This window comes from Pholis gunnellus (assembly GCF_910591455.1).
Source record: "Pholis gunnellus genome assembly, chromosome: 4".
NCBI classification, from domain to species: Eukaryota; Metazoa; Chordata; class Actinopteri; order Perciformes; family Pholidae; genus Pholis; species Pholis gunnellus.
In genome coordinates, this window is record NC_136530.1 from 28,316,127 (window position 1) to 28,340,535 (window position 24,409).

General features: G+C 39.4%; 1 protein-coding gene across 1 annotated transcript; it reads right to left on the reverse strand.

Annotated features, from left to right (window-relative positions):
* Positions 1–19,644: 19,644 nt before the first annotated feature.
* Positions 19,645–24,363, reverse strand: LOC306694552 (phospholipase A and acyltransferase 4-like). Its single transcript, XM_079157456.1, has 4 exons — positions 24,284–24,363; positions 23,565–23,685; positions 22,208–22,506; positions 19,645–21,282 (listed from the first exon to the last, which is right to left on the reverse strand). Exons 1-4 carry the CDS (start codon positions 24,299–24,301, stop codon positions 21,151–21,153), a joined length of 570 nt encoding a protein of 189 aa, XP_079013582.1. The 5' UTR covers positions 24,302–24,363; the 3' UTR covers positions 19,645–21,150.
* Positions 24,364–24,409: the final 46 nt, after the last annotated feature.

A 24,409-nucleotide genomic window follows, 5' to 3' on the forward strand; every position in this document is an offset into this window, starting at 1 on the left:
TGCTCATTTCATAGAATTTAAACTCAGTTTAGGCCTGAAGTTTATTTCTCATACATCTGCCATTCACTCTCATGCACGCTCACTCCTAATGTGCTCAAGGTCATTGTTTGGAGCTGTCAATCAGGATATCAGCTGTTCTCATCAGCTGGTCTCTTCTATCCAATAGCACGGTGACACATACATTGCTAGCCTATCATCTTGCTGCTGCCTCCTTTAAGCATGATCTGTAGCGGGAGGTTTTACTTCCAAATATTCAAAGTAGGAGTTGTATGTCCTTTACAATCTTAATGAATAGAGTTCAGTTTAATGTGTGTGACTGTCGTCTTAAGGAAGGCAGTTCATTTCAGTCCCGATCAGATCAGTGTGTGTGTGTGTGTGTGTGTTTGTAAATGAAAGCAGTTAATCTCAATCCAGTTCAGTTCAGTTCAGTGTGTGTGTGTGGGTTTTTGAGGAAAAGGAAGGAGAAGCCTGGAGAGTTGCAGTAAAAGGGGACTTATCTTAATGGACAAATGAAGATGAGGAGGTCCACAGCTGTATGCAGCAGGTCCAAGTTGTAGCTGAACAGGATTCTATGCAAACCACCTGCTCCCGGGATCAGCATACGTCCACCAAACCCTTGTCGTCCAAGAAAGTTCATGAAACCCAGATGTTTCTTGGATCACTTACTGCTCCATTTACATCAACTATTTTCTTTTTGAGTAAAGACGTCCAGAAACTGAATTAGACATCAAATGATCTCCCCTTTTAGCCACTCTCACTCCTCTCTGTTCTCCTCCATGCTGCTTGTGGTAGTCGATTTTCCCCTCTTTCCCCAGCTCACAGTGGTTTCTCATTTATCTTCTCACTAAACAGTTGTATTTTTCTTCATGTAACTCGTCTCTCCTGATTGAAACGTCTAAAAGGATAAAATGATGAAGTGGTGACAGTTTTGGACAGAGATGGACGTAGACTGCAACATGACTGCTGTTTGGTGGAGGCAAACAGCCGCGAGGCGTTAAGTCTAGTTTGTTGTTTTGCGTGTGTGTGTGTGTGTGAGAAGTTATTGGTTGCATGTGAGGCGTTTCAGGGAAGAGATCTGTTCGCACTGACGTTAGCTATGGGTCTCTTCAAACATGAATGCGACAGAGAAATCGGACCTCTAAAAAAAAAAATTCAGAATTGAGCTTTAGCCTTGCAATGTGAATGTAGTCTTAATTACTGTGAAACATATGAAGCAAAGAATAGTCATATGTCACAGGCATCATGCATCAGGCTTGTTTTCTTGTAGTGGTCTTGCTTGAAATAACAATTTGATAAAAACATCACACATGATGTCAAATGATGGAAAGAATACAAAATGTGAGCATGTGAATGGCTTCCAGAGAAGCACCTGTTTGATGTTTGCAACACAACGGAGCCTCTATGAGTAAGTCTTTGCAGTGCTGAGAGCCTTCTCTTGATACAACACCGGAGGATCAGAGGCAGTAAGAGAAGACATCACACGTCTGATCACGAGTCAGTTGACACATTTAACTTGTTCTAATGCATTATCTCTCTGTACCGGTAGAACAAGGTATGGGCTTCACCATGTGAACACTACAAAGCAGCTGCTTCACAGCTCGCATTAGCTGCACACATTAAAGGTCAACTGTATTTTGGGTTCACACTTAGCTGGCTGAGACAGTATCTCCTCACTTCAGATGATGAGCAGGGATTAACTTTTAAACTCTTTTCACTCACTTCTTGCTGAAGAACATACCAGCTTAAGTATTTTATTGGCTGCTTCATTCAGAATGCGCTAGACTTGAAGTTATGCTGACATGTAGTTTGCAGTAAAATTCTGTGTTTCTGTCAATTGTCTGGACATTATGGAACCCGGGACAAAGTTGACTTGTCACTCACTGTTTCTCTCTTCCTCTCTGTTTCCCTTTTGTGTGACAAATGAAAGCGTTTTTACACCAGCTTGTTCCAGATGTTAGATTCTGATACAACTTCCTCTGCTGCAGTGGGCAGTCAGCAGTGATAAATCAAGTTCAGCCGCTATTTTATATACAGTTTCCCACTGTCATGTAGATATTGAATAAACCCAAACAAATCATTTTTTAACAGATTTATCATTTTACTCCCCAAGCAGGGTGGCAAATCTTTTGAAAATATCCCTCTTGAGTTTATATGAAGCGTTTCATTCTTGCACGGTTGGAAGAACAGAAGTCAATCAAGGCGGGGCAATAAATCACACAGGTGGGAAACACACAAGGGCAGGAAGTGGAGACAGGAAATGAGACAAATACTGAAGAAATTAAAACATAACATATACAGAGGACCTGAATGTGACACCGGATGAACGATCAGGCTGGATGTAGAGCAGTTCAATGGCTGAACCTCTAGTTCAGGAGTGGCCAACCAGTCAGAGACCAAGAGCCACATTTTTTACTGTGTTACTGCAAAGAGCCACATCATACACATGGGCACACATGAACATCACCCTATCCCTTCCTCACACACACACATACCTTTGCTCAGCCAGATTTATTGTAAATGTCACACACCAACATGATAATGACAGAAATTGACTCCTAAGACCACAGGCCAGTCATTTTCAACAATGAACATTGTGTGCACTGTCTCACACAGACAAACTCTCAGTTCAACCAAGTCCACAAACAAAAATATAATAATTTACAATAGTGTTTTTCTTTTACTATGCATGTTACTTAGTGGGACTTCTGGCATTCCTTGCCTTGAACAATCCTCTTCAAATCTGGCTTGTATTCCGTTGTTGCCACTCGAAGCAATTCTTTCACATGGGTGTCAGTCAGAACAGATCGATGCTTTGATTTCACGTGTTTCAGGGTAGAAAACACAGACTCGCAGACGTATGTTGACCCAAACATTGACAGTATCTTAAGCGCAGCCCGTTTGACATTGGGGTATTTTTTCATTAGCACACTTTTCCAGAACTCAATGGTCCCGTCCCTTAAAGCAGGTTTGAGTTGGTCCTCCTCACAAAGATCGATCATCTCCAACTCAGCCGCATCCTCATCTGTGACTAGCGGGGCTTTCAAACAGTCCGTCTCTGCGTTAAATGGGTCGACGAGGAACGTAATCTGTGGCCGCACATGCGTTTGACGAAAATACCGTATTTAACTCAAGCGAAGCGAACACGCACATTAAAAAAACACAAATACAAACTTCGATATGAACGTAAGAGCCGCATGAAACCGGGCAAAGAGCCGCATGCGGCTCGGGAGCCGCGGGTTGGCCACCCCTGCTCTAGTTGTATTCCATACAATAGAGAGTGCTTAGAATTAAGATGGTAAAAGGATAAACCCTCAGCCTTTAATTGCCTATTACCACATATTCTTGAATATGTCTGGCATTGGAGAATCTTCACCACACAGGATGTGTATGGAGTCAGGCAACTGTGTGTGGGCCACAGTACATGAATCCTAGTGACTGCATGGACAAAGCACAGCGAGGTTTGATGGACCACTCGCCACTCTTTTTCAAAGTGTTGCCAACAGCTGGCGAAATGTGGTTGTAAGACCGAATGCCATAGAAGACACAAATGCTCAGTTTGGCCTGAGGTGCACTGCATAATGTAGCTGTGTGTGCCAGAATTCAATAAATACACGATGATGCATCCAGATGTCTACTCACCATGAAAACTGAATGATACAGTAAAATATTAGACAGCTAAGACATGACATATCTTTAACCTTCCAAAGAATGTGAATAAATCCATCCTACAAACCTGGATGTAGCAAAATACATACATTTTGATTATATGAAGATAATTGAATCCAGTAACCATAATTTAGTGGCCATCTTGAAATATGGTGGCCGTATTGGAATTTCGTTGGCTGAAATTAATTTCTTAATAAGCCGTCTAAATGTATGGGAGCGCATTGCATACACATAAGAAAAACAAGCAAACATACACCTTATCTCGTAATCATGAGTTGCTATCTCGAAAATCTCATCGTTATGAGAAAATTATGACAAAATATCTCATAATTATGAGAAAAGGTAAGGTAGCCTAGTTCGGTATAGTTGAAAAGATATTCACAGATTCCGACTTCCTGGATCATTAACTCGTAAGTGAAACATTATCAAAACACAAATGATGACTCTTTGCAACCGTAGTAAATTAGACAACAAGCTACATCCTCATTTCTATCAAAACAAGCCGTCTTCCCAGCTGGACGAATAACATTTGTCTCTATGTGCAGCCGGCTTTGAGGCGAGTGAGCAACGCTGAACAAAATATTCATTAACGTCATTGTCATGTTGTGTAACCAAAAATTGGCACTTTGCATACATCAATTACTACTACAATGCTTAATAAACGTCAGTGTGGTGAAAACACAGTTTGAGTTGCATTGGCAGATTGGCGCTTATTTCATGCTCATTGACTCCAGGGAAGAGAAAAACTATTTGGTTGTGACTTTATTCAAAATGTACGTAGCGTTAGCAGGCGATATCCAGGAGTCATTAGCAACTGCGGTTAATGAGCCGCTGCCTGAACGTGTCGAATGACCAAGTTGCACCAAATTCAACAAAGCTGGGTCTCCAGCAATACAGCCACCAGTGTGAGTGGATCTGATGAGCAGTACTTGAGATGTGAGAAGAACACTTAGACGGACTAGTTAGTAGTTAGATTGTACTGATAAGCCTGAGACACCTTTCTCTTGTACTGTATGTTGAGGTAGAAACAAAGCGTGACTCGTTCTGAATCCTGCGTTTTGTTTACTGTTGTTTTGTGCAGACCACCCCGGTACCAAAACGGTATCTGTGTCTGTTCACGCCTGTTCACTGGAGCATGGGGAGCTAATCTCTGTGGAAATGCAGCTGTTAGCGGCGCGGCGCGCATATCACACCACTGCAGTGTCACAGTAATCTCTGTGGGGTCACCAGCAGCGGGAAATCGAGCTTAATTCCCTTAAACCGTGGCATGCTCGCTTTGCATAGTAATGTGTGTTTCTGCAGAACAGAGGTTCAGGGTGGGAGTTAATTATACTGTATATGTCCCGGGCTGGGACAGTGCTGACCCTGGAGCTATTAGAACAGGAGCAAAAAAAAAAAAGGAACATTGGTGCAGATTCTGTATGTGACCAATTTGTTATATATAAAGAAATGTAAGTCAATTGAGGTTGTGCTTTGAAAAGTAAAAATCTATAGCTCTCTTTAAGTTTGAAGTACAAACAGCTATATACTGTGTGTATATCTATATAGATATACACAAATACATATGTACAAATACATACATAAATGTATATATATTTCTATGAATATACATATATATATATATACACATATATACATATATATGTATTTAGTTATAATCACATGGCAGCGGCAGGAATATACATTAACATTGAGCAACAAATACATTTCAAACTAAAAGCAATTAGCAAAGTCAATTTTAATTAAAGCTGCAAGCAGCGATGTACGGGCCCTCGCATCCTCCCGCACGTCGGGGGTACTGGCGGGATGCCGGCAGAAGCGGCCATAAATATCTGCGACCATCAGACAGCGAGCCCACAAGTTAGACTTATTTTTAATGCTTGGACTGTGTGACACTGGAAATGATGTAGTGCAAATATTTCATCAGTTCCTGTATCCACTATGTGGCGCTAGAGAACATGCGCAAACATGCATTATGTTGCTCTATATCAAGTATAGACCACATCGTGTAAATCCAATTCAGTGTGTCACATAACGCTGTCTTCCTGTTGCCAGTAGGTGGCACTATGGTTTTAAGTGGAAATTGGCTCATAGACATCCTCAGGCCATGACTATTATCAAGTATGGCAAGTTTGGGACAGATTTGAGCAAGTCCAGTGGAGTTACATCAGCTTGTTGTTTAACGGCGAATCACTTAAAATGGCCGCCATGCCACGGCTTCACCATTCCATCAAACGTAAAGCTTTGAGTAACTTGTAATTGCAAAGTTCTTTAGATTGTACTGACCAAATTTGAAGTGGATCTGACAAAGTCCCTAGGAGGAGTTCGTTAAAGTATAGCGACTAGAAATCATGGGGAAATTCACACAAAAATCAAACTGGCCAACTTCCCTTTAAATTTAGAGCATGGTCCCAAGACACTTTTTTTTAAGTCTTCATGTGATACATGTGCCTCCTAAATTTCATACATGTAGGTCAAACGTAGCGCTGGGGCTGGGTTTTTGAATATTTGTAGGGGGCGCTATCGAGGCAATTTGAAAGGGTCAAGCCAAAAAGCCATATGAAATATTTATTTCCATCACCTATGACACCTGTGCAAAGTTCCAAGGCTTGTTGAGCATCCTAAGTTACAGAAAAATAAGCTTCATTTTTCATGGCGAATGACGCGTTGCCACGGCAACAGCGTTTAACGACAACTCACAATATTCACGATGAAGCATCATCATGTCTTGCGGCTTGCCTTACCAAATTTTAGACTGATCTGGGAAACTTCCTCGTCGGAATACATCAAAGTATCAAACTTGTCATTTCCTTGTGCCAGTAGGTGGCACTATGACTTTGTGAAAATGTTGGCATGGAAATGTGCTCAGACCTGGACCAGCATCATGCATAACACATTTGGGGCAGATTGAATAAAGTACCTTGTAGTTACAACAACTTCCTCTTTCATGGCGAACGGCACGAAATGTGCCTGACATGGGCGCCTAATAAAACGAAGGTCGTTCAATGTCAGTACACCATTTCAGTAACTTTTCATCATTAATGTCTTTAGATCATCTTGACCAAATTTGAAGTTGATTGTATAAATTCTGTGGGAGTAGTTTGTTAATGTACAATGCCTGAAAACAATGAAAAATGCCTAAAAATGTAAAGAAATGAGAGTATTACTGCATCGGCCCCTAGTGGTTGTATGGAATAAAAATTTGAGGGTATGTTACAGGACACAATGTGAACATATGCTACAGATTTCGTGATGATAAGCCACATGGTTTTGAAGTTATATATATTGCTGTAGAAGGCCAACTCCTCATGAAATTCATTGGTCCATATATTCTTAATGCAATAAGATATCAAGAAACTTTTCATAACTTTTGATGATATATATCCAATAATGATTCACAGCAAATTTGTTACCAATCAGACCCAGGGTCTAGGAGAAGTGATTTTTTTTTTTTTTTTACAAAATTCAAAATGGTGGAAAATGTTGGTAGGCGGAGCTTAGGGTCCCAAGAGAATTTTTTATAGAACTCATTCATTCAGTTGCTCATGTCTGTAAAATCTTATGTAATTTGGACATACGGGCTGTCGGGGCTTGCCTTTCCATTATCTAGGTGGCGCTAGCAAGTAATTTTGTATGCTCGAGCATTGGACCCATAAAATATCAAAATTTCCCGCAGTCCTGATATGCTCGCCAAATATGGGGAGGTTGGGGACATGTCAGATACCCTTAAACGGTTTTTCATCATAGGGTATAATAATAATTCCTACAGATACAATAGGGAACTCGCGGACCCAACGTTGTCGGTGCTCGGATCCTAATTAAAACATTTAAAACTAAATATATAAAAATCATGCAATATAAAACTGCCATAGCACTAGTAAAAATATAAGGAAACAAAAAAAACCTTGTGACATATTAGAAAAACTTGGTTGTGTATTGTTCATGCACACATTTTAAGGGTATTATTATTATTATTTTTTATTATACTATATTCATCCCAGTAAGGGTCAAATGTTTCTGCATTTGACCCTTCCCTGTGTATAGGGAGCAGTGCTGCCCATGACAGGCGCCCGGGGAGACTAAGACAACCCTCTTAGCCCAGTGAGCCACGGTTGCCCCCAAAATACTTTCATACTTTTGCATTATTTTTTTAAGATTGCTCTATTGATGTGATTGATGTCCTCATGACCAGATATCTATGTATATGAATAATTCTATCTATTCTATCTATTCTATCTATGTATAATTCCTCCTCCCTGAATTTTAGGTTTTTGGAGTACAAGGCGGGGCAACAGACAGATGTCACACAGCCAACATCCTTTACCCAGAGAGTGTGGATCTACAGCATACATAGAGAGTGCAGATCTACAGCATACATAGAGAGTGCAGATCTACAGCATACATAGAGAGTGCGGATCTACAGCATACATAGAGAGTGCAGATCTACAGCATACATAGAGAGTGCAGATCTACAGCATACATAGAGAGTGCGGATCTACAGCATACATAGAGAGTGCGGATCTACAGCATACATAGAGAGTGCGGATCTACAGCATACATAGAGAGTGCGGATCTACAGCATACATAGAGAGTGCGGATCTACAGCATACATAGAGAGTGCGGATCTACAGCATACATAGAGAGTGCGGATCTACAGCATACATAGAGAGTGCGGATCTACAGCATACATAAAGAGTGCGGATCTACAGCATACATAAAGAGTGCGGATCTACAGCATACATAGAGAGTGCGGATCTACAGCATACATAAAGAGTGCGGATCTACAGCATACATAGAGAGTGCGGATCTACAGCATACATAAAGAGTGCGGATCTACAGCATACATAGAGAGTGCGGATCTACAGCATACATAAAGAGTGCGGATCTACAGCATACATAGAGAGTGCGGATCTACAGCATACATAGAGAGTGCGGATCTACAGCATACATAAAGAGTGCGGATCTACAGCATACATAGAGAGTGCGGATCTACAGCATACATAAAGAGTGCGGATCTACAGCATACATAAAGAGTGCGGATCTACAGCATACATAGAGAGTGCGGATCTACAGCATACATAGAGAGTGCGGATCTACAGCATACATAAAGAGTGCGGATCTACAGCATACATAAAGAGTGCGGATCTACAGCATACATAGAGAGTGCGGATCTACAGCATACATAAAGAGTGCGGATCTACAGCATACATAGAGAGTGCAGATCTACAGCATACATAAAGAGTGCGGATCTACAGCATACATAAAGAGTGCGGATCTACAGCATACATAGAGAGTGCGGATCTACAGCATACATAAAGAGTGCGGATCTACAGCATACATAGAGAGTGCGGATCTACAGCATACATAGAGAGTGCGGATCTACAGCATACATAGAGAGTGCGGATCTACAGCATACATTTGCAACGGCAACAAGCCGTCAGCGAAGCCTTTTTTCAAGATTTGATTCTGTCACTCGTCATAGTAAGTGCACACCAATCTCTGGAAGAAACAATTTCTAAGGAAAACCACGAGAGCAGCGGGAGGATATGTATTCAGTGGCACAGAATAACTGTGGGCATCAGGTGAGCGTCTGAGCTGCTCTGATCACTCTCTGCAGTCAGTTGAGAATGACATGAATGAGGTTAGGGCCGTCGCCAGCACCACTGCAAAAACATCACGACTCTGTTACATAGCAGCTCACAATTCAAAGACAAGTCGGATGTTTGGCACTAAAAAGACGATTACAGCGCTTTAAAACTAGCCACAGCCCTCATAGCTCTGGACCACGAAAGCCCTGAATGAAAGGAGCAGCGAGGACTTTATGAGCATGTGGCTTTAAGTGCTCACCAGTCACAGTTCTTGTTCCATTCTCCGAGGCAACAGACCTGACAGAAGGAGAGGAATCAGTTACAGTTAGCATGGTGGTTCCAACTGTCCTGAACTTGACCAACACCTCCTCTCCTCAAGATCGGGGGGAGACCCGGATGCTGTGTCAGCCATTAGTCAAGGCCCTCCTGGCCGTTTCTAGTGAAGCGATTCCCTGGAATCTTTTACAAAAATGAACAGTTAACGAACGAACAATTAAAATGGTGCTCAATGTTGAATTGAATTTCTGAAAATTTGATAACCTGGCACCAGAGTAGAAGAAGTCGGGTCATTTAATTTCCCGTACAGTTGAGATTAGTGACAACGTTCGCTCTGGCTCCACCGTCTGGACAAAATAAAATAAATGTATTTTAGAATAGTCAAGGTTTTTCTCAATTTTCTTTCCAACATGCTTTTTTCTGGTTTTATTTTATCTGTGTGTGTGTTGGAGGAGGAATTACTTACTTACTTTGTTTACTGTTACAAATATGTATACAGTATGTATATTGTTTTAGATGCAGTTCAACCGCTACACATCTAATGCAACCTACATCTAATGTTAACCCAACATCAGTGAGAGTAAAGTATGTGACATAACACAATCAGAGTTTACCAAAACTAGATCTAAAATGCAACAGAATAAATGTAATCTTTCTTAAAGCTAGTCATAAAGTTTGGTGCAACATGATTTAAAGCTAAACCATGATTTATACGATTTGAAAATGAATCCTTGTTGGATCATATTTACAGTTGAGTTTTTGCACAGATTAAAAACAAATGAGACATAACGTACCTTCAGAGGTACTTTCCAATCTCCATGCTAAGCTAAGCTAACCGGCTGTTGGCTTCAGCTACATAATAAAGCAGGTCTTCTTTGTTGTAAAGGAAGCTCTGAATGTACTGCAGGAACCTTGATTCTCTGTGAAAAGAATAAATCGTATAATAATAAAGATACAAAGACAAACAATCCTTGAATGCATAATTAAGTAATGTTATATGTAAACAGGTGTAGAATACTGAATGTAGCTCGTTCACAATAACATACATTTCTCTTTACATAACAAAGTATCTTAGGTCACTTTGCCAGAAGCTCATCCTCACCTTCAGCTCAGGTGGTGGAGTAAGAGAAGAGTAGACAGGTATAAATAATGTATGTAGGACAGAAAAAAATATCTTTTCATTTCTAAATAAGCGATATTGCATGGCTAAGCAGTATGTAGCTAGTTTACATCATTTCATAGTAGCGTATAGTTTCCTCCGTCTTTATATGACTTTTTATTTAAACTCACATTCTTCAAAAGTCAGATGCTCGCTCACCTTTTTTGTCCACAGTGAACACCAGTAACTGGTGACGCGGGGGGGTGGGGTAAACTAAAGCAAGATAATAAAAACATGTTCATTTAACATGAATCAATAATATAAACAGCTTTGAGTGATGACATACAGTATATTGCTTTCTCTAATTTATTACAAAAAAACTTGTCCAGTGAACAACAGCAGCTCAGGTGATGGAGTGATATAAAGGTCCATAAAACAGACAAATCATCTTTGAAACACAAAATAAGTGATATTACAGTATATGGGTAAACAGATGTTGCACATTTCTTTACACAATGCCAAACCTTAATCTGTCTTTAGATCACTTTGATTACAAGTCAGAAGCTTATACTCCTCCTTTCTGTCCAGAGTGAACAGCAGCAGCTCAGCAGCCTGCCCAGCCTGCGTGTGCTTTTACGGTCTTTATAATTTCTCTTTTATGATCACGTAGATGACATATGAAATCATTTTTTGCGATGTCTACAAATTACAGCGCATCACTTTTCGTAGGTATTATTATTATTATTATTAGATTATGCAACACAGGGATGCATAACGAAATGCAATTGTAGCCCATTCGCTACACAAGTAAAAAAAAACATTCTGGGCAGATAACATCTTCACATTGAAATTTGACATCAGGGAAACATTGTCCATGAGCTTTGACTGTGTTTGGGCACCAAGCATCATTGATGTTAACACAGAGTCCACCTACTCTCGACCCACCGGAGTCCTAGGTCCTCCTGCAGTCCCCCGCAAAGTGCATCCTTCAGGGTAGAAAGTACCGCAATGACCAATCAGAGCAGGATGGGCTTAAAGAGACAGGCCCTAAAACAGAGCGTTTCAGAGAGAGACAGAGAAACCTGAACCTGAAATGAGCTTGATATGTCTCCTTTAAGTCTTATTCTGGGCTGAGATATGTGTCGGCGTGGCTGTGATTTCATGTATCTTCAGGTAGAACTTACTTAAAGACCTTGTTAAAACTCTGAGTTAGGAGTCCGCTTTTGCTTGCATTTATTTTATTTGAGTAACACCCTCAGGCTCTTTTCCTTTGTAGTCCCCCTCCTTTGCCTACAGCTGATCCATGCAATAGATACACTTTATGAATCCATATGGTTTTATGTTGCTTTCCTTTCCCTATAGAGCTGGGTTGTAACAGTGTGTGTGTGTGTGTGTGTGTGTGTGTGTGTGTGTGTGTGTGTGTGTGTGTGTGTGTGTGTGTGTGTGTGTGTGTGTGTGTGTGTGTGTGTGTGTGTGTGTGTGTACCAGCAAGAATGCACTGAGACTGAGTGTCTCTGGTAATGCAGCTCTAACCCAGTATCTGTGCTGGTCAGGTCCTTCAGGAATACTGGTTTTCATGGCTCTAAAATATAAATCTGTCAAAGCCCAGACTTAAATTACACATTAGCCCCCCCCCCCATTGATGCTTCTGTCCTCTGTCTCCTGCACTGCAGAGGACAGGATACTCAACTGGAAACAAGGGGCTCTGATAATCATCTTTTTATTTCTCTCTTTCACCGTTTGCCCTTCGTGTTGTACACATTGTGACCCATCCTTTATCTCAAATCAAATCCCCTTTATGGTGCATCTCCTCAGCGGATGTTATATCAAGGTTGAACATGGCATTGCATCTATGTAATACAGTAATATACAACATATTCAAACAAACAAATGACTTATTCACACTGGAGTACGTGTTAGCTGAGTGGTTACAGTGCACGCCATATAACTGCAGTGTTCCACCATGCTTTCCACTGGTTTCAGAAAATGAGCCGAACAAAGTTGTCGCTCATCTGACGATAGCAATGTGCCATGACAGGAAGGATGGGAATATTATCCCTGCTAAAACAAGGAAAAACTGAATAGTTGAATTCAGTGGGGAACATTTTTTGCAGGCCTCAATGCTTAAAAAAGAAAAAGGGATAGATATACATACACTGAACTTCCTCCCAGTAAATGAAAGGGCTTTATCTATCAGGGGATTTAGGAAAACTAATTAAGCTAGGGCTTGAAGTAAATCAGATTATGGTTATTAAAAGAGCAAAATTTGAGTGGAACTCATACAATGAATTCACATTTGGAACCAGCACAGTATCTGTGAGCCAACTTATGAGGCGTTACGTGTGGAGGGGCAGGTGATAAGGGGTCTAGCACTGGGACCCCATCATCATTTAGTAAACAACAATGTCAGTATAACATTTCATTGCAATCCATCTGATACAAACACAAAGTCTCAAATGAGTTAATGCATGTGTTACTTCTTGTCTAGATTACTGTAACTCCTTATTATCAGATCTAGAAGTCTCTTAAATCTCTCCAGTTGATTCAGAATGCTGCAGCTCATGTACGAACAGAAACTAAGAAAAGAGATCATATTACTCCTGTTTTAGCTTATCTGCACTGGCTCCTTGTAGAATCCGAATATAATTTCAAATCCATTACCTCATCTTCAAAGCCCTAATTGGTCAGGCACCATCGTATCTTAAAGAGCTCATAGTACCCTATAACCTCACTGGAGCACTGCGCACCCAGAATGCAGGGTTACTTGTGGTTCCTTGAGTCTCCAAAAGTACTACGGGAGTTTTTCCTAATCCAATGCGAGGGTCAAAGGACAGAGGATGTCATATGCTCTACAGATTGAAAAGCCCTTTGAAGCTAATTTGTGATTTTAGGCTATACAAACTTGAATTGAATTCCTGCTCACACACACACCAGTACTTAAACTCCACTACTCAGAATCACAAACCATGCACATCCACACCAAGGATTTATCAACTAATTAGCTCACAAGCACGGTACTCACGAGCAGCTCGCGATGATGCTGTCAGTCTCTGGCTGGCGTACAGCGTGTAACTCACGAGCAAACTGGTGTTTTCCTGGCTTTGCTTCTGTAGAGCTGGGCCTTTTTATAAGTATGATAACTAGAAGTAGCTAATAGCAAGTTTCCGTCTGCTAATGTACCCAAGCTGTTTTCACAAGCAATTACGCCATAACTTTTTCATAAGCGTTTTTTCTTTAGTTTTCTCTCTGGATAGGAAAATCTGCCTGTCTCTATATGAAGTGAAGTGTCTTTGTAGCAATAACGTCCTTTCGTCTCTTTCCTCTTTTTCTTCTGCCTCTCAAGGGAGTTTCTGAAATCTGCTCGGCACCTTTGTTTGCATCACCCTGAAGCTGTCGGCAACACAGTTGTCAGCGTGATTCAGAGACGGCATTTTGCCCCCTCCCCCAGTGCATCCCAACATTATAGTGGCTTATTTTAATCACTTTACTTTGAAAATGTCCTTGAGCAGTTTGCAGCAGTGTGTCACTGCCTTTGCACACCATAAAAACACACTGGACTTGTGTTATGGCTTCACAGTCCCTGTGGGTTCATCACAGCACACCATTCACCTGCTGCTTTCAGATTAAGGGAGGGGAGGGGGGGGTCCGAGGCTACAAGGTTTAATCTAAGTGTTGCCGTCCTTCAGGCACGAATGCTTATCTCCTCATTCCATACCTTAAAAAGCCAAACGATAGATCAATCAACACTGGTCAAAGCTTTTGCCGTTCCTGTCATTCATCTTTGTTCCTCGTGGCTACAGTCTCATACCTGCTGAGGGATAAAGGCATGTGGAAAATTAAGGCAGGCGTAAATTGCTCATCAAGAATGAATGCAGTCAGAAAACACAAACAAACACCGCATTTGCATGGACTACTTCAAAATAAACGCCGCTGCTTACTGGTTCAGCATACAGACCTGGGTTTGTCAGTTTTGACTGAGCAGCTGTAACACAATACCGCATATAACAGGCCTGTTACTGACCTGACTTTCACATTACTGCTGGATTTAGTCACAGCTTCATAGGAGTCAAGCTTTGAAAATGAATCAAACCGTCTGATCCTCAGGCAATAATGTGGAAGTCTAAAATGTGCTGCTTATCCACTTAGTCAAGTTGTTCTTCTGTTTGGTTGACGTCTTTATAATTTTTGTTCAATAGCCATTAATAGCTAAACAAATATATATTCACCTCAGGCCTGACTGGAAAGAACCCTACAGAGAAATATAAATATATATATATATATATATATATATAGTATTTGATTTGATCTGGTCTGTTTGTTAATGTGTGTCTCGCTCGGACAAGTCTCGCTCTGAAATGAAATGTGTTGCATCCACATTGTTGAAATCAATTCAACATTCAGCCACGACATTGACAAATCTTTTAGATAACACTAAGCTACACTTTCTGAACTCCAACACGACGAACTCTCCCTCACGTTTCCACCATTGTCTTCAAGTCACAAGACAGAATAACAAACAGACCGGATCAAGTGAAAGGTAAAGAAACACCTTTAATTCATCTGTAGGGTTCTTTCCATAATGTTGTCAGACACTTCTAACAATAATCTGAGTCCGTTTGTAGCAAAAACAAGCACTTTTAGTTGACGTACGTTGACGGTGAGGAGTTGCCCCGAGCGATTACATTGCAGACTGTTTAGCGTCTGCCGTCTGCAGCGATCTCCCCAAATACGCGACCAATTTAACAAAATGTTGTCCCCATTAGTCACTTAGAAACAAAAACATGGGAAAATAATGTCCAGATTGGAAAATATCAGAGTTGCCCTTTAAGCGTGGGTAGGCAATTACATTTTAGAACCATTATTTGTTATACTTATTGAAATCATATTTATATACCGACACGGAAACCAGTAAATAAAATGCTCTGACAATAAAAAGAAAGGAAAGGAGAATGCAGATAAGCAGCGAGGGCGGCAGCAGACTGCTCACAGGCACGAAGACAGTTAGAGGATGCTTTCATTCAGAGCGTTCATTATTTAAAAAAATGCTGATACACACAGTGTATGCACGGGATGTACAGGAACTAAATCCCCATCCACTGAGCTAAACTGATTAGCTAATTACAATAATAAACCATGACTTATTAATGAACCAGATTTTAGCGAGTCATTTCAGTGAGTAAAGTTGTGAGGAGAAAGCTGTGTGAGTCCTTCCCTCCAAACAGCTAGACGGATGCAGATGAACCTGGTGTGTGAGGGTCTCCAGAGCAATTAAAGGGAGGAAACAGATGGCAGGACGTCATTTCAAGAGGGAAATATCTCCCTCCACGATATCATCTGCAATCAATTTACTTGATAGCTCAAACAATGCTGCTGTACTTTACCCAGGGAAGATCTTTGCAGAGACGTCAGGTAGGAGTAGAGGTCGATGGGTCAGGTGGGGCAAAGCTGGTAACAGAAAAAGAATCTGGTTTTAGTGGCACTGAGTAATTTGGAAATGAATATAATTCTGGATTAATGCCAGACATCAAATATCCCTGATTGCTGCCGTTATTTATCATAATGCTACAATTAAAGGTCAACGACTGATAGCATAGCTTTAAAATGGTGTTTTAATTGCGCTTGGCTCCAGAGGCTGCTATGTGGGGATAGCCCCACACTCACAATGTCAAGTGCCCCAACCGTGGGAAAACAACAATACACACGCCCCAAAGCCTTTCTTCATGAAAGCGGAGGCTGTAAATTCGATGCCAAGTGGGGCCGAGTGCTTTTTGCTACACTGCAATTTGATTGGCTGTTTTCCAAGTACTGTCGTGGTCAGTGTCTCATAGCTAGCAGAACTTAGCACTTCTTTTTAAGAAAGATGCAGGTCCATGAACAATGTGGATTATCTTCTACTGCACAAATTTGAAAGTCTGCCTTCTGAACAAACATTTGAGATTAGGATTAGAGTGTGCTAATTGGGTTTCATACCAAACACAAATATACCGAAACCAATGTCTTCCTGGAACAGTATGAAACCCCCCCACAAAAAATGGTCAGGAAAAAAAAGTATAATCCTGTATTTTGAATTGCAGTTAAGGAGCTTCTGCTTGCAAACACACACTGCTCATTGAGGTCAGAGCATATATAATATGTATATATACAGTCATTTTGTTTACATTTCTAATGATTTAGTTTGGCCACTATTTCAAACATTGTAATGTGTTTCTTTTCTTTTTTTAAATATATGTTTCAATGTCTTCATTGTCACACGCCAGCTTTTTGACACCTACAATACAATTGGGCAAAAAAACACAAGAGTGGAAGAAAGTGAAAATAATGTGAAACTACGATGCTGATTTCCTCACTGTTGAAGATAAACTGCAGTGATGATGAAACTTGGACACGTTGCATGTGGCCTCTGGGTTGGTTGAAACAAGAGAACAGCAGATGCTGCCTGCAGCACACTCGAGGTCTGGAGAGGTTACAGTTTCCAACATGAAAGTCAGCACAGCAGCAGACTGAGGGTCCCAGGAGAGGCCATCGCATTAACCAAATGCTTCTCCGGGCTCACACATTTAGGCACAACTATCTGCTCTGAGGGCAGGCAATTCATAAAGAGAGTAAATCTTGAAAAATGACCCTTTTCTCTAGGTGACGTGATAACTAATAATGATAAATAATTTGTTCCGTAACAAATGATCTGGCATTGTCACAGAACAAGTGGAATGGTTTGATTCTTTTGAGGCTATTGTCTTTCAGAGACTGAATTCCCAATAGACGTCTTACTGAAATCATGTTGGCGAGTGAACAGAAAACTAGGAGCTGTTCTGTCTTAATCTTCAGAGCTGTAGAGTGTAAGCCAACTACAAGGACATATTTGCTTCTCCCTCCTTTTACAGAGAGATATTAGTGCAATCAGAAAGTTAAATAGATTATAAAGATGAATTATCTCATCTTTAAAAATGTCCCCCATTGCGTCGTCCTTGCACTGCATTCTTCTAAGCTTTGCTGGTTGATGGGCACTTAAAAGCACAGCTGGAACACTGATATTCATTGTTGCACATGCTTGTGTTTGTTTTTATTGCAGTTGGGGACTCAAGTTGCATTTACCGGCATATCTTCCTAGTGTTTTACAGTTCCACTGCATTCCCGGCTTTCCTCTGTTCCCTAGTGTGTAACTGTTGGCTTCTCTTTCACCCAGATAGGTTTCATAAACCAGACAAATTGGGCATCTACTGAGTTGTTTGCATCTTTGTTTTACTCCTTTAGACTAAGTCTAAAGCCCCAGTAGGTGCCCCTTGACATCTCATAGTAGGAATGTTTTGAATGGAGCAAAGAACCTACTGATAGCCTCAGAACACAAAACTGTACACATGACGAGCATCAGAATCCCTTTGTGTTGCCGCCAGCCATTGTTTCCTGTTCTGAAGATGCTGAAGACGTCGCAGCAGAGCTACCCGGGGACTTTGCACGCTGCACTGACTTCACACCTCACCCGCTGCACTCAGTTTCAACTTTGACCTTGCATGATAGTGTCTTGTTAATGCACAACCAACAAGATGGCTGTCCTCTATGTAACCTAATGTTCAAGCAACCCGTAATGGACAAAAATCAATCATCTGGTAGTCACTTGTTTGTTTACTTTGATATAGAACAGTTATTTCTTTTGTGAACTAAAACACATTTACCACTACTGTTCCCCGTCTATTTTTTTCTCTGCTATTTGAAGCATTGCAGCGAAGTAAACCTACTCTTTAACTCTGCTCTGTGCAGCACCCCATCTTGCAGCATAACAGCTCATACCACTGATATGTGTACAGTATCAGTATTAATGGTATACATATGTGTTTTATGTGATGTATATATCAGCTAACATCTTACCGCAGCGGTCCAGTTTTGAGTCGGACCTGCGGCCCTTTCTGTACGTCGTCACTTTTCTCCTCCCCTTCCCCTCATCCTCTCCAATACAGGGGAAAAGCTCAAATTAAATAATTATAAAAAATTTTAACAAATTAAGCAAAGTGATAAGTTAAATTATATTAGTCATGTCAGGAAATTGTATGTTTCAGTATTGTGTCTATAGCATAAACAATTTCATAGTATAGTATGTTGTGAAATATGTCAGATTGTCATAGCATAGAATGCCAGAAAAATGTGATAGTATAGTATTCCATGACAAATAGCATAAGAATGTCATAGTATAGTATTCTTTAAAATATTTCAGTGTGGTATGCCATCAAATGTGATAGAATAGGTAAAAATAGTATCGTTTGCCATTTAAATAGCATAAACAATGTCATTGTTGCCTTGAAAATTTGGTAAAAGATATCAAGGCCTGAAAAATAGTATAGTGTTTCATAAAATACATCATAGTATAGTTAGCCATGAAAAAGTCTTAAGTATTATCATAGTATAGTTAGTATGTTATAAAGAGTGTCATAGTATAGCTTGCCCTGAAAATGTCTTAAAATATGTCATAGTATAGTATACAATAAAAAAAGTTTTAAAAAATAACGTATAAAATTCCCTTTAAAGCGTAACATGTGTAGTGTAGTAGTATAGAATGTCAGAAAAAATGTCATAGTATAATATTTCATAGTATAGTATGCCGTGAAATGTTATAAAGTATATCGTAGTATAATATGCCATAAAAACTTCCTAAATCATTTCATAGTATGCCATAAAAAGGGTAGAATATCATAAATATATTATACTATCGTATACCATAAAAACATGTTAAAAAGAGCACATATAGTATGTAATAAAAAGTGTAATAGTATGCCCTAAACATCTCATAAAATGCCATTAAAATAGCATACAAATGTCATAGAATAGTGTACCATAAAAAAGTGGTAAATAATATGGTATAGTGTGCCATAAAATGTCAGAAAAATGTTCGAGGGTAGTACTTTAATTTCATAAAAATGTCATTGTATGGTATGCCATAAAAAACTAACAAAATATGTCATTGTATAAAATGCCACGAAAAAAGTATAGTATGGAATTTAAATTTCAGTAAAGTATGCCATAAAATGTTATAATATAGTATTTTATAAAATATTGTGTAGAGTGCCACAAATAAATCATAAAATATGTCATGAAAAGAAAACATGAAAATATCATAGTTTAGTATGTCATGAAAAAACTGTCACAGTATAGTGCGCCATAAAAAGTTCATAAAAGAAATGTTGTAGTTTAGTATGCAGTGGTGGGCCGTCAGGGCCTGCGAGGCCTTCCCTGCTGGCCTAAACAGAATCACAAAGTTAGAGCTATTTTATAATTTCATATTTTTTCTTAAATACACTATATGTATCATTTATAAAATTATTTTTCCCATTATCTTATGTTCTCATTGCACAGCTACTATCTTCCTCAGTTGCTCTGCTTCCAGTGCAGCTTGTTTTAAGTAGAGCTTTTATCCAATCAGATTTCACCTCTGTATTGGGACAGTGTTAAAGCACTTTGAGTGGTCAGAAGACTAGAAAAGAACTATACAAGTACAGTCCATTTACCGTCCATTTAAGTCAATTCTAATTTGGTTCTGAATTAGTTTGTTTTTAAAATAATATACATGTTTTTAAAAGCAAATATTTTGTCTTGTGAAAGAACTGAGTATTGATAAGATTACTTCCTTGTAGTAGTAGAATACTTACTTATATCTCTACCTGAAGGCCACCGTAGTTCTCCGACACGCCCGGAAAAGAGGGGTGAGCAGAGGAGTATGTTGTTGCAATCTGCAGCTTCACCACTAGATGCTTCTAAATCTCCCACAATGTTCTTTTAATGAAATGGCTTAGCTGTGAACTCATGCATAAAGCTAATTAACATCTTTAGTAACCATTTATTAATATTAGTTAGTACCTTTATTAACATGTAAACCCTAAATACATGTTAAAAAGAGACATTTGTTAACAGTTACTTAATGCTTATTATTATTATTGTATTACTTAGTCAATGCTTCTAACTGCATTAACCAATGTGTATAGCATGTTTTCAAACATTAAATAATGTATGAAATGAAATCTTAGTCAACATGAACACCATTAGTAAATGCTTACTAGCTACATTAGTAACTGTTAATTAAAGGTTATTAATGCATTAAATAACACTAATTGATATATCCTTATTGCAAAGTGTTACCTGCACATCACCAATACGTTTGCGGCACCTGCTCTTATCTCAATGTCTAGCAATCGCTATCACCCCAGCACTGCCCTCGTCTCAAGTTAGGCTCCATTAAAATAAAGTAAAATAGAAACTTTAACGTTTTCTCCAGTTGAGCTACACTGTTGGGTTACACCGTCACTGTCCTTCCCCTTGTTAACATACACACACATACTTGAAGCTTGGGTTACAACTAACATAACACTAACACATTATGTTTGACATAACATTTGACATGTTAGGCTGAGGTTGCATGACAATGATTGATAAGTAAATCTGATTAATTGTAATTGTAATAATTGAGGGTCAATATAGTCCAACAGATCATTTATGATTTACACCAGTGTTCACTTAATTTGCCCAGAATGCATTTTCCTACCACACGCATGCACTAAAGAAGTCAGTGGTAAAATTCAAGGCATCTTGAGCAGTTTCTTTAGAGTTGACAATGTTCTTGAAGACTGCAGTGGCCACCTCACACTCTTTATTCTTCGGTCTTGCAGGAATCTACAAGAGAAACAACAGAATAACAGCCTCTTAGTGGTCATTAAAGGTCAGCAAGGTCTTAAAAATGCATTCAGACCACATAAAGGAGCAGTGTGTACACTTTAGGGAGATCTATTATTAGCATGGAATATAATATTCATAACTAAGTTTTCCTTAGTGTATAGTCATCTGGAACTAGAAGTGTTTTTGTCGTTAGCATAGAATAAGCCCTTCATATCTACATATGAAGCTGGACCTCTTCCTCGGAGTCCACCATGTTTCTACAGGAGCCTAGAACAGCCAAAACAAACACAGGCTCCAAATAGGGCCTTTTTGTATTTCTGCATGACCCGAAGGTCACTATAGTTCTCCAACACCCCTATGGTTTTCACCACGTGATGCCACAAATCCTACACACTGCTCCTTAAAGCGACACGCAACAACAGATATGATGTATTCACATTTCAGCAAAAACTGAATCTTTTAGTACAGACTTAAATTTCCCTCTAATGTAACTCATACCAATTTGATATATTGAATTTGGTTAAGTTTTTCAGATTGATGCAAGCCTTGTAAATAAATAAGGGTAAACTCTGGGTAAGAGTTGTGTAAATTGATTTCATTGAGGTTTGTTTTTTCACTACTATGTCACTGGGCTTAGACAATAAGATGTTCCGCATGGGAGATAATGCTCCATGAACATTTCATTGATGGGAGCATTATCTAGTGTGCTGACCCAACTTGTTTTCCATGCTTTTCTTCCAGCAACTAGTATGTCGTATAGATGTGCAAGCTTTTGTGAATATTTTTACGTAGATATAAATACAACACACAATTGACAGTTTGGTTGGTCTAATATAGCCACAAAACATGCAGGTTGCTACTTAATCTAAACAGGGCAGTCATCGCACTTAAGATGATCATTTTCGCACTGCTAAATTCATACCTGGTTGCACACTGCTTTTCCGTAACGTACAAAAGTGGCAAAGTGCTCGCAGTTGAGGGTGAAGAGTTTATATTGGAAGTCCTGATCAAGAAGGGCGTCACACCGTAGTCTCATATGCTCAGGTGCTGATGGTGTGAAGGTGTGACGGCTGTTACCGATAGACATGCGGACACCATTCGGGACATTCACCTCACCAAGAGGCACTCTGCGGATCTTGGTCTCCCCGAGAAGAAGGTCGCCACAGACCGGGAAGATTTTTTGTAGGTAAGTACGTATGTTGCTCATAAGTTGCTTCTCATCTAAAAAAAAGAGACAGTTTATTTCCAGGATGTGCATTCATTTGACAGACACTCCATATAGAGACATGTATCCTTTAGCGTTTATAGCACCATTCACCAAACCAGTCATGCCCTGAAAATAGTGTTTTATAGTTGCTGGAACTGAATTCATTTACAAGCCAAGCTTCCATTATATTCAAGTTTTTCAACAAACAAGGGCAAAACAAGTGTAAACCTATATTTTGGTGTATTCTGTATTTTGTAAAGGGTTAATGATTGATTGTAATGGTAACAAGTTTGTTAAGCTCATGATGGAAGCTTTGTTCCAAAGTGGATCTTTGGCATTTTGGGTTAATTTAGCTGTAAATTACAAGTGAGAAACTGGAAACATCTAATGCAAACTCTATAAAAAAAACACACACACACAATTGATCACATGACATTGTTCAACAATAGCAGGCAGAGTGCAATGAGTTGCACTGTTCCGGCAGGAGGCCTGCACACAAACTGCAGTATATTAATCCAGTTAGTTTATCAGTTAGTTGAGCTCTATGGCCCACAGGATGAGGATATATCAGGCATCAATACACACAATACTTGTTAGTAGATATATTCATTGTTGGTTGTGGGCTTCTCGTGGCATTTGTTGACAAGAAAGACGTATCCTTTAATAATACTAATGCTTTACGAATCAGTTATAAGAAGAACTTTTTGGGTTGCCAGGTTGTGAAAAATGTCTTTGGCTTGACTTTATCATTTAGCTCTTAAGATAATCAGGAAAATCCTTCCGATGGAAGAATTCTGTGGTAAAGGCAGCAGAACATCTGGGCCAAAATACAGTTATAACAACTCATTAACATTTACAAGTTTCCAGATGTCTAACTTGTGTATTATTAAATTACATATTAAACACTATCGCAGTAATTGGTAAATATACAGCATATACAGCTTTTCTGAAGGGGGCCTTATTAAAAAATGGTAGCATATAAATCAAAGAGTATGAAATCAACCAACCATCGTATTGCATTTTCAACAAAAACAAACAAACACAAATCCAGGCTATGTAATGTTGTACTCACCTGCAACAGCAAAATGGAATACATATCCATCTTCATCATAAACTCCCCAGTGTGCATATCCAATGGGGTAGGCAAATTCTATCAAGTCTCCAAATTTGGCAGTGGATGTGATTTCCTCAACCTGCAAACATTGCAAAAACAAGAATGACAATACAAGAATGAGTCTCAGACACATCTCCACCCTGCTCCACTCCCTATCCAGCCTGAAAGCAGGTTTAACTAGATTACATTGAGTTCAGGTAGAGTTGCTGTCACAAGTTCCATAGTAATGGTAAAAACTGGTCATATGTAAAACTAATCCCCCATGTTTGTTTGTTTGTTTCTAAGTCCTGTTCTAACAGTTTTGATGACATCTAGTTATTATCCAACGAAGGTTGACTGAACATATTCAAAGTTGCTTTGGACAAAAGTATCTGCTTAATTAATGCAATACAATATAATACAACAACGCAGAATGTGTTTCACAGAGTTTTCTTTATATATTCCTTTGGAAGACAATCTCAGTTTGATTGGCTACGTCACATTGCTATATTCTATTAAAGTACACTGACTAACTTTACATTGCCTAGAATAACAGTCAGATTCATAGAGAATACAAGTGATCATGCTACAACATTAGAAGATGTCTGATCATATTCAAAATATTTTGTATTTCCGTTGTCACTATTCCATTGAGAGAAATTTCAGAGCTGTGCTACTTATTTGTTATTGGTTCTTACCTGCTCTTGGAAATCCATAGCTGAGTCCTTAAGTCAGAGCGAGGAGTGAGTGTGGTAGCTGTTGTCAGGTAGTTTGCAGGGTGTGTTGTGTGAGAAACTGGTTTTGACTGTTTGGAATTTCCTTGA

Coding starts and splice junctions, on each gene's coding strand:
- LOC306694552 (XM_079157456.1), bottom strand. Junction 22,507..23,564: donor ATTCCATTTTGCTGTTGCAG/GTGAGTACAACA, acceptor TCTTTTTTTTAG/ATGAGAAGCAACTTATGAGC. Junction 21,283..22,207: donor GAAAAGCAGTGTGCAACCAG/GTATGAATTTAG, acceptor TTTCTCTTGTAG/ATTCCTGCAAGACCGAAGAA.